Here is an 11,463-nt window from a genome sequence, read left to right as displayed (position 1 = left end):
TTTGCCACCGAAGACGCCCAAAAATCGCATGAAAGACGCTGCAAACAACGTCGATACGAATGTTATTTCTGCGAATACAAAAGTTTCACCAAAGACAGTCTCAAAAGACATATGCAAGCAAAACACACCGGTGAACGTCAACTTCAATGTGGAGTATGTAGAAGAAGATTCATCCATAAAGGCGATCTTAATAAACATTTGGCCACCCATCGTGATCAGTTCCCCTTCCGATGCACCAAGTGTTGCCGGGGATTCACACAAGCAGAGGATAAGATAGCACACGAGGAGATCTGCGGCCGACGTCAATATCAGAGTTACATGTGCGAATATTCCATACTGCAAACGACCAACCTACGTTATCATATACGAGTCCATCATACAGGGGAGAAACCGTTCGAGTGCAAGTGGTGTGACAAGTGTTTCATTCGCAAGGACGAGGCCGAATCGCACATGAAACGCATTCATCAATCCAAAAAGTAATTCTGTGGGGAACATACATAACTGTTCTATTCCGTTTGAAATTTACATTTATCTGTTGACTGGAATTTAGAAATGACAAAAGACTTGAACTTTATTAGAATCCTCAAAATAAAATTCAATAAAATACATCTGTTTGAATGACATTTGAATGGGCAAGCGGAATAATGAAACGTAATTCTGTTTTTAAATGAAGTGCCTCTGAGAAAAAATTTCAGTAAAAAAGCCCCACAAAAATATTGTCTGAATAAGATTTTCATACAAATTTTTATCAGACAATATTTTTGTGGGGCTTTTTTACTGAAAAATTTTCTCAGAGGCACTTCATTTGAAAACAGAATTACGTTTCATTATTCCGCTTGCCCATTCATTTATCTTAATTGAAAGCCAACAATTGTGATTGTGCAATCGATTAATTAATCATATCGAAAAAAATTCGTAGAAAAAGTTTCATACAAAAAAACATGTCAATTTTGGCCAGACCTAACAAATGTTGAACAAAAATGGGTCTGGCAAAAATCGACATGTTTTTTGTATGAAACTTTTTCTTCGATTTTTTTTCGATATGATTAATTAATCTCTTGCACAATCAATTAATCATGATTAATAGCGATTAAATGATTAAGTGCCGTCTTAATCATCCGAAAAATGATTGTGCAAGAGATTAAGTAATTGCAAAACGCCCACCTTTAACTAAAACTTCGAAAATTTTGTATGAGAGGTACCCGTAAACCGTACCTCATTGGCTTTCTGAGGTTTCATTTTTTGGAGAAAAAATAAGATTCTGAAAGTTTCATGTTGATCGCATCTGCAGAAGTTTGGTTTTTGGCCCTCAATTTTTTCCAACAAAATGTCGACAAAAATTGAGGACAAAAAATCAAACTTCTGCACATGCGATCAACATGAAACTTTCAGAATCTTATTTTTTATCCAAAAAATGAAACCCCAGAAAGTTTGAAGCCAATCAAAGTCGATTTACGGATACCTCCCATACAGAATTGTCACTTTTTAAATGATTTCTTGGGTCATTTCGAAAATGGCTCATCTTCGAACTTAAACTAAGTTTTTCGAATACAAAACTTTTGGCATTTCCAGATTTTGATTATCTCAATTATTTTTTGAGTTATCGTGTTAACACACACCAACGACGACAACGACGACGACGGCACACGAACGGAAAAGTGTCTCAAAAAGTGGTTTTCTACGCGTTTCATGAGTTTTTATGATGATCTAAACCAATTTTGCGAAAAAAGTTTTCGAGACCAATTCCTATACTTTCCCTTGACACGTTGTGTACGGAAAAGTAATAAAAACCCAGATTGACTGAAAACCCGAAGTACCGTTTAATTTGTCTAGGGATTAATTTTACACTGACATGAAGATGGATTGCAACATAGTGAATTGTTTATGGAGATCATTCAGACGTCAATAAAGTACCTCCTTGTAACAAATGCGTCTAATATTATTCGAATTTCTAACCTCAGACGGACGGAATTTTTCTAGTCTCATACAAAAAAGGACAAGACAAAACATTCAAAAGCATTGCAATAAGCTGATGGATTTTGTCTAATGACTAATCAATTCAAAATTTTATTCGATTAAATATTTTTTTCTTTACATGATAACAATCTGAAAATTCAATTAATTTGCAATTGAATAAATTATGTTTCTGCACATTTCAATCAAAGTTAGAATCGACCATGATATAAAGCTGATTGGCAATACGATAAGACAGCGTTTACGGTGTTCCGTGTCGAAGCATAAGTATGTAAACCTATCTCAACAAATTTTCAGTGATTTTTAACATTTTCTAGATTGAAAACATTATTATAATTAGATACAGTGTTAAGAAACTCTTTCATATATCATATGTCGAAAAGTCAACCGGGCAAAAAATCGAGCAGAGGAATGTCCAAATCTCATCTTCGTGCGAATCGACAGTGATCAGTGATGGTAACAACTCGTTTCCAAACGAGTACTATACAAATAACAGGAAAACTGGCAATAAATTAAGAGTGCTGCAACAAAAACTTCAAGCAGTTTGTCCTATTCAAAGTCCGTTGTTTGGTTTTGCTCGCAACTATTTCAGTCGTCAACTTTGATAGCGATTCCACCGATGGCAACATCAAGAGCAAACTTCAATACAAAATATATCGATTACCAAAAGCCAATCGCGACACATTGGCCTTTTTGGTTATACGTTTACAAATACAAATTGCAATTTGTCCAAATTATTGGTTACTCAAAGCAAGAGCCAGGTCATGCAACAATTTTCATGTGAACTTTTTAATGGACCATTTTATTCACCTATATGTTGATAATCGATGTCATGCGAACAAAAGTGAACACAAATGAACATTCATGTTCACTTCACTTTGTTCGAAACATGGAAAATGATGTTCAAGTTTTTTATGAACTTGAACGAACATGAAAAGTTCGGATCAACTGACAGCTCTAATACACACCAAAATTTCGGAGGGGAATGGATAATCTAGATACAGTGCGAAATAGCGGTTTCAACTGTTTTTGGATGAATTTACACTAATTTTAGGGGAAAATGTGTTATTGCTTATGCGAACGCTCAAGTGGCTACTATTCATATACGTGTCAATACATAGACACGCACTGGTCATCAAGTCTGTGCAGTTGTATGTATTTGTATGAATTGAACGAGTTGGTGTGTGCAAAATTTACAATACATGCAACTGCACAGACTTGATGACCAGTGCGTGTCTATGTATTGACTAAAATTAGTGTAAATTCATCCAAAAACAGTTGAAACCGCTATTTCGCACTGTATCTAGATTACTCATTCCCCTCCGAAAACTTACAGTGTATAGAGATTAACTCAAAGCATAGATGAGCACGAGTAGGCTTCCATGAGAGCCTAAAGAGACTACTTGGCACAGTACTAACAAAATTTATATTTGCAAATAGTAGAGAAAAGCAGATTTTTTTTCTTAAAAACGAATTAAAACATCCTGATTGTATTTTTGAAAATAAATTAATTAATTAAAATTGCTTTATTTCGAATAATTCATACGGATATCAAAATGAAGTAATCATCAGTTCTAGTGGCCTAGTAAGTCTTAAAAATTTCTTGGGGAAAAAATAATATTATATCCATGTAATGCTAAAAAAATTCAGATTAGTAACCACTACATTTCATGTAGTCCTAAAAATTGCATGCTAGTTATCTATGTATTTATTGTTGATACTAAGTTCGATGGCACAGATCTCAGTGATGGCCACGAAAAGACCACGATTGACAATAATTTGAAAAAACATCGTAACTCGTTAATTAAGTTGTTCATCAAATATTTAAACAATCGATATTCCTCCAATCGAATTCAAAACAAATTTAATAAGAAACAAAAATAAGTGAATCGGATTTTATTTATTATTTGTTCAGCAGGTACACAAATATTAACTTCACACACTTTTATTGATAAATGTAAATGCGGTTGATAAGCAGCTAAAAAAGATTAGTTAACTCAGGCAATCGTTCGAAAATGGAAAAGAAAATGATGAAGTTTGATATTGGATAGAAAAAAGTATGTTATTAAACAACAAGACTTCTTTTTTTTCATCAAATTTCGTGTTTAATGCTCATAACACTTTTTTCTAGGGGCTTCACACGATTTTGCAGAACGCAAATAACTCTGAAAAAATAAAAATAATAGTGAATCAAACCTTCAACCGAAAATTTGAACCACTTTTGAAGGATTTTGGCAGATTTTGGTGGATTACGGTGAATATTGAAACATTTTTTGACTATACAATCTGCACTAATTTACTGGTATGCACGTCAATCTCAAATATCTATGTATATTTAATAATATTCATTAGACTGTAATGTCAAAAAATGTTCCAATATTCACCGTTATCTACCAAAATCGTTCAAATTTACGGTTGGTGGTTTGATTCACTACTATTTGCTACTATTTTTATTTTTCATACGTATACACGTAAATTTGACATATCTATGTATATTCAGTAATATTCATTTGTCGTTCACCATGAATATTGTTGAATATACATGGATATTTCGGATTTGCAAGCATACCATTGAATTTCTAAGTTATTACTTGATGCGTGCGGATATAAAAGATGAAAAAAAATGATTTTACCCCCTAGACTTTTTTAAATGACAATGTGTGAGAAAAAAATTCACGAATAAGCTGATAATTATCGAAATTCTTCATATAACAAATAACAACGTTAAAACCATACAAAACCATCAATTCTGGATTATAGCTTTGTGAGCACACGACCTAGTTCAACGTGGTGAAAATATAGCTTCCCTTAAGACATGAACGTTTCATTTCTTCTTCTTTCTCACTTTATTTTTCTTCCTTCTTCGAACCCGCATTTAAATCCAAGCTTTCAATACACATTGACTAATTTTGTATAACAATGGCAGCGTCGATAGTGTGAAAGAGAAGAAGCAGTATCGTCAACGAAAAATTGTATTGGTTTGCATACGGATGTGTTATCCAATTTAAGATTAACATTTTATTGCGGATTTTTTTTCATTTTTTAATGATTTTGATATATATTATGTGCAACGATAAATAGAGAAAGACCTCATACTTATCTTATTTAGGTAAGTGTTATGGTAAAAAGTTTTTTTTTTAAATGGGGAGTCTTTCCAGATAAAAACTCTTGAAAGTTACATTTTGAGGTAGCTCACGAACAAAAAATGGTAATTTGATCCATACAAAATGTCACTTTTGTTCAAAAACAAAACACTTTACCTCAATTTCTAATGCTTATTTCTGTGTGTGTATATGTGGCGTCTTGCCAACTTTTTTTATCTTTTAAATAAAGTAAATAAAATTATTTGCGTTCTAAATTGGATTCTAGTTTTAGTTAAATTTATTTATTTAAACTGATTAGTTCAATGACAGCTTTGGTTGAACACAACAACTCACAATTGTTCAAGAATCTATTTTCTAATTCTATTTGTTTGGCATAACATCGTGAAATCTGGTTCTCAAGTCGGAAACTTTAATCGTCTCAATCAATGAAGTTAATATTTTCTTTAGTTTGGTAAATATTGAATACAACTAGTGTTTAAACTAGTTTAATTGCGGAGATTAATGCCGAAATCCTCAATAGAAATTGAGTATATAAGAGCCAATGTTCATCGATGAAATCAAGTATTTAATTCAAATTAATTATTCGGTGAACAGCCAATATAATCAGATTTCAGTTGGAAACTATTCAAAATGTTCAAACATGTGGTGTTGGTTGTTTTAGTTGCCATTGTTGCGAACCAAGTGTCTGTTGATGGTAAAGAAATAGTTCTTTTTTTTCGATATTAAAGATAATAATTAGTTCTAACGATTCAAAATGTTTCGTTAAATTGGACATTGTAGGATTCCGTTTTAGGCGTTTCCAAAACAGAAACAAAAGCAACGAAGGTAATAGAGTGGTGATTATTTCGACATGCAGTAATAAGTACGGAGGATGTAAGAGCGGTTCAGGCGGACACGGTTCAGGCGGACACGGTTCAGGCGGACACGGTTCAGGCGGTTCTGGCGATGGGCATAAATCTGGTTCAGGAACGAATGGAAAAGGAAGTGGACATGGAAGTGGAAGCCGAGGCAATGGTGGTGACGGTTCAAGTAGCGGAAGTAAGCTTACATCAAATTTATTCTTGAAATTTGCTTTGCGTTGAAGCGATCAATGCGATTACTTAAAAATCTACAATTATTTGTCATTATTTTGAAACGACTCGATCGCTCTGACACTTGAAACATTATCAATACCAAAACTGATTCAGAAAGTTACACATTTGTATTTGATATGATATGTATTTCATGATTCTACGTATGTTTTAGGTAGTGGAGATCCAAATATCATTATCGGTATGGAGTTTATATCATATATTGTTATAAACATAATGAAAATGAACACACGGGGGAAATAAAATTAACTACACATTTTTTTCTCATAACAGTACCATTTCCAAGTGATTTGTTTGGTTCAGGTAAGAAAAAGACATGTTTTCCCTAACTCTATGTAATTTTCAAATTGACGTGTTCCTTAGTAAAAATTAATCACACAATCTACGTTTCGACAATGCATAGTTGACATTGTTTTCACACTATTTTGAACATAAAACAGTGTGGCTATAGTATAATAGACGCATACTTGTGTAATTGCGTGTATTGTAATCCCAAAAAGAAATTGACACTAGTTTGGCGCTTTCATATGTAGCGTATACTAATCGGCTGCTGGTTTGCTGCTTTTATACCGCATTACACTCAGTATGTTGAAGTATATAAGTAGCACAGTGGTGTTTTTTTTTTAAATTTAAGATCGTACATCGCGAACGAGTGTCTATAAAATTGGTTGACGTTTCACTCCTATGGACGCCACCATATTGAAAATTCACGTGTGATATGATGCACACACTCAATAGTTCCACTTTTTTAAAATAAGGAATCTCTATAGGTGGCTGTCACATCGTCATTGAAATCGATTCAAATATCGTCAAATATAATAACATTGTTTAAATAGGCTTTGATTGCAGTATGTTTAAGGTATTTTCATTGTGCGATAGGCAAAGCTTTCACGATGCAATTTTTCTATTGTGTTTATTTTCTTAGGAAACTACTGAACGTATGTTCTATTTTTGTGAAAATTTATTAGCTGAAATCATACAAAATAATATTCATGCGTCCTAGAAGTAATGTCAATTATATTTTTGAAAATTAGGCAATGGTAATAATGGAAATAATGGCAATGGGAATAATGGAAATAAAGGCAATGGCAATAATGGCATTGGCAGTAATGGCAATGGCAGTAATGGCAATGGGAATAATGGCAATGGTAATAGTGGAAATGGTAACACAGGATCAAACGGAGCTGGATCGGGAAATGGAAACACCGGTTCAGGTACAATTGTTGATTTTTTGAAATTTTAATAATATGTTATTATTATTTTATGTCTGGACAATAATAAACATTGACATGGAAATATTTAAAAAAAAGTTTCATGTAAAGTATATGTTGGCGAAGCGCGACATTATATGGGGAACTGCGAAATAAAGTTCATTTCGAAATGCCTCATACATTCACATAGCACTTTTTTCATGGAACTCTTTTATGCTATACAAATGCATTGGGCATTTCGGTAAACGTCGAAATATCACGAAAACGGCTGGGAAAATCGGCGAAATCGACCATGGCTGGTTCGGTAGCCTAAAATTCAAATCAGGTGGAATTGGTGCTGATTGGTGGATTCTTAGAATTTGGCCTGTTTTCAGCACTTCCATTCTTTTGTGTATTCGTAAAAATCATTTTTCACACACACACACACACACACACACACACTTAATAACTAATAACGCTATTAAAATCAAAAAATGTTCATTTTTTTTGGCGCGTACAACTGTAGATTCAGGATCAAACGGAAGTGGATCGGGAAGTGGCAACACCGGTTCAGGTACAATTGTTGATTTTTCAAAATGTTAATATGTACTCAGTTAGAAAAAAAGTCGAAATGTTTGTGTGACATTTACCAAATAAGATAAAAGTGTCGGACTTCACTTTATTTTGGTAGACACTATGTATTTGTATTCATTTAATAGTAGAAATAGCCGTCTTTTTCGGTAGATGGTGCGGTAACTTCAACCAATATAAAGTAATGTCTGACAATTTTACTTTATTTTGGTAAATGTCACTAACATTTTGACTTTTGCTTTAGAACTGAGTAATTACCCGAGTGAACACAATTGGATTCGATTTCCATCACGCTTTCATTGACTCTATACACATTTTAAAATTTAAATACTGAACTCCCAGGCTTTCATTGTTATTCTCACTTCTTTCTTTGTACATTCGTATGTATAGCAACGGACGCCTAAGCGTTCAGCTGTACTCTATGAAAATTGGAAGTAGTTTTTCCCGCTATGTTTCATCTATGTTTATTACTTATAAGTTACTTATAAGTAGAACATGTATGGACATGTCGGCGTATTTTCAGCGTAAAATGACTTGGAAATACTATGCAAGTAATTTTTCACGCTGGGAATCCGCTCTTCCGTCCATACACATTCTACTTATAAGTAGTTTGCTTCGACTTATACGCTGTCGAAGTAATGTATATGTAGCAATGTTCTACATTGACACCAAAATGTTGTCAAACGTTCTACTTACACGCTGATATGTGTGTGTGTGTTAAGTAGATGGTTGCTCTCTTATCTTTTATTTGGGCGCAAATCAAAAACACCAGCCTATGGTATGTTTTTTTTGTTATCATTCTTCGCGTTTTTCGCGAAACTGATAAGAGATAAATGAAAACTGTCTGAAGCAAAGTTGTAAAGGGCCGTAGGTGGTTCTATAATTATTTTTGGGTCACTACAATAAACGTAGGTGGTTCTACAATTATTTTTGGGTCACTACAATTAATTCTGGGTTACTTCAATTAATAAAACAGTTTGGACCAGTTTTGGAGCATTTTTTCTCCCTACAAAAACAAAACACTGCTATTGTCAAATAAGTTGTTGAAAATATGAAGAATCGGACGACTGATTTGAATTCTACATTTTTTCTACAATTTTATGGACCCTAGGAACAATAGAAAACAGATTTAGTTTGTGGAAAGTTCGATTTGGGGCCAAGATTTGAGTATTACCGATTTTGAACCAATTTTCATGACTCGTCCCGATATCGAACGAACGGGCAGACATATTTGAAAACAGACAATTGATTTGAATTCTACAATTTATCTACAATTCTTTGAAACCATTCTCCATTCGAAAAAACATTTGATTCATGGAAAATTCGTTTTTTGACCAAGATTTGAGTATCCCCATTTTGGAGCGGTTTTTCGATAGCCGATTACTCAAAAAAATTGTTCCTACATAAAAAAAGTAAATACACTACATTAAACTACATAAAACCTACAATTGAAATCGCCCTACCCGAAGACATTTCGGCAAATTTGCCAAGATTTGAATATTCATCTATCCATACATGTTCTACTTATAAGTAACTTATAAGTAATAGACATAGATGAAACATAGCGGAAAAAAACTACTTCCAATTTTCATAGAGTATCTAAAACGTACACAGCTCAGCTCAAGGCCAGAACAGTATTTTGTTTTCCACAATTTTAATTTTCGGAAATGGTCATTTTACCCTTAGCGTAGTATTTCAGATCAATAACAAATGAAATATTTATGAAATTTTGTGACAAAAATTAATTTACACGGTTTTTTTGAGTAAGCAGTTTTTTTCCTGAATATTTAATCGGCGTTATCGGTTAACGTATCATTATTAAGTTAAAAGCGCTGTTAATATTAAGATATATTTATAATAACTGTATGTTCAGGATCAAACGGAGGTGGATCGGGAAATGGCAACACCGGAGGCACTGGTTCAGGCTCAGATGGATCAGGATCGGGAAACAATAGCGGCAACAATGGCGGCAATGGTGGCAACAATGGCGGCAATGGTGGCAACAATGGCGGCAATGGTGGCAACAATGGCGGCAATGGTGGCAACAATGGCGGCAATGGCGGCAACAATGGCGGCAATGGTGGCAACAATGGCGGCAATGGTGGCAACAATGGCGGCAATGGCGGCAACAATGGCGGCAATGGTGGCAACAATGGCGGCAATGGTGGCAATGGTGGCAATGGTGGCAACAATGGTGACAATGGCGGAGGTAAAAAAATGTCGACTAAATGCTTTAAGTTCGATTCATAATAAACTAATATTATCTATCCACAATTTACAGGAAACTCTGCAAGTAAGTAATTTTGACTGCATAGCCATAAACAATTCAAACACAAAATATCTGCTCCAAATATAATTTCAAATCACAGTCTCACTCAATTAAAAAAAGTGAGGTTATGTGTTTGTAATGCATTTTACCCATTTTGACCATCCGCTTACTGTCAGATTCTGAACAATTGTAGAGCGCCGTCCATACATGACGGCGAAATCAGCTGTGAATAGCTGTAAGTGATTTCGATATATTGTGAAGTATTGCGAAATCACAGCAATTAGTACTGAATTTTGCCGTCATTAATGGACGGTGCTCTACAATTTCACAATTTGTATTTTGTATACAATTATGACCGTGTAATTTTGGCATGATGACCACATAACCTAACTTTCAACTACTGAATTTACTGTGACTTTGAAATAAAAAATGTTGTGTAAATTTTGTTTTCGCTACATCGATTTGAAAATTTCCATATATAGCCAAATTTTAATATTTGGAAAAATTGAATTTAGGCCCATACTCGTCCCCTATTGGTTATATCGTTTCAATGTTTTCAGCAAAGTTGTAGCCAAAAGTTCAAGTAACAAAATTTATGAACATTCTATACCTCAAAAATTGCATCTGACTAGGCTTTTATTTGGATAAACTTTAAAAATATCACAGTTCAAACAGCTGACAAATCCATGAGATGTACGGGGCCAATATTGAACTAAATACCGATATTTCAGCGAGTAACGTTCATGAGGGTCTGTTACAGTTCAATTCTGTCAATTTTAGTACTATTTAGTACTACGTAGCATCACCTACAGGTGTCCAGAACCATTGAGAGGATTTAGTAGTTTTCAGTACATTTTAGTACTCTTTTAGTACTGGGCCTGCAAAGCCCATGAGAAGTACTAAAAAGTTGCTTCAGAAACTATTGCTCTATTTCGAGTAGTTGAGAAGTTATAGAACTCCAAAAATGCTCGATGATATCGTTTGGTAGCGACAAGTGACTTTGAGCCAAAAAAGTGAGCTAAATTTGATATTTTTGGGTTAATGTGTTCAGGAGAGTTGTTTAATTCGACGCAAGCTACAATAATGCCAAAGAAAGAAAACAAAAAATGGATATTTTCACGAGTTATGGTCGAAAAAATGGAAAAAATCGCCCTTTTTTCGACATTTGGCCCTATAAGCCTAGTCAGATGCAATTTTTGAGGTATAGAATGTTCATAAATTTTGTTACTTGGACTCTTGGCTAC

The 11,463-nt window shown here is 34.0% G+C and overlaps 1 protein-coding gene across 1 annotated transcript; it reads left to right on the top strand.

The window, feature by feature from the left end:
- The first annotated feature begins 5,708 nt into the window (after nucleotides 1-5,708).
- On the top strand, nucleotides 5,709-10,333 carry LOC129579893 (uncharacterized PE-PGRS family protein PE_PGRS20-like). The gene is made up of 8 exons (XM_055470077.1): nucleotides 5,709-5,772; nucleotides 5,859-6,116; nucleotides 6,324-6,350; nucleotides 6,443-6,472; nucleotides 7,204-7,383; nucleotides 9,824-10,159; nucleotides 10,232-10,243; nucleotides 10,320-10,333. The coding sequence occupies exons 1-8, from the start codon at nucleotides 5,709-5,711 to the stop codon at nucleotides 10,331-10,333; spliced, it is 921 nt and encodes a 306-aa protein (XP_055326052.1).
- Nucleotides 10,334-11,463: the final 1,130 nt, after the last annotated feature.

This window comes from Sitodiplosis mosellana, unplaced genomic scaffold (genome assembly GCF_009176505.1).
Source record: "Sitodiplosis mosellana isolate CC-2019 unplaced genomic scaffold, AAFC_SMos_1.0 Smas_scaffold_6716, whole genome shotgun sequence".
Lineage (NCBI taxonomy): Eukaryota > Metazoa > Arthropoda > Insecta > Diptera > Cecidomyiidae > Sitodiplosis > Sitodiplosis mosellana.
Note: the sequence above shows the minus strand (reverse complement) of the source record. Positions and strands in the feature narration are given on the sequence as shown.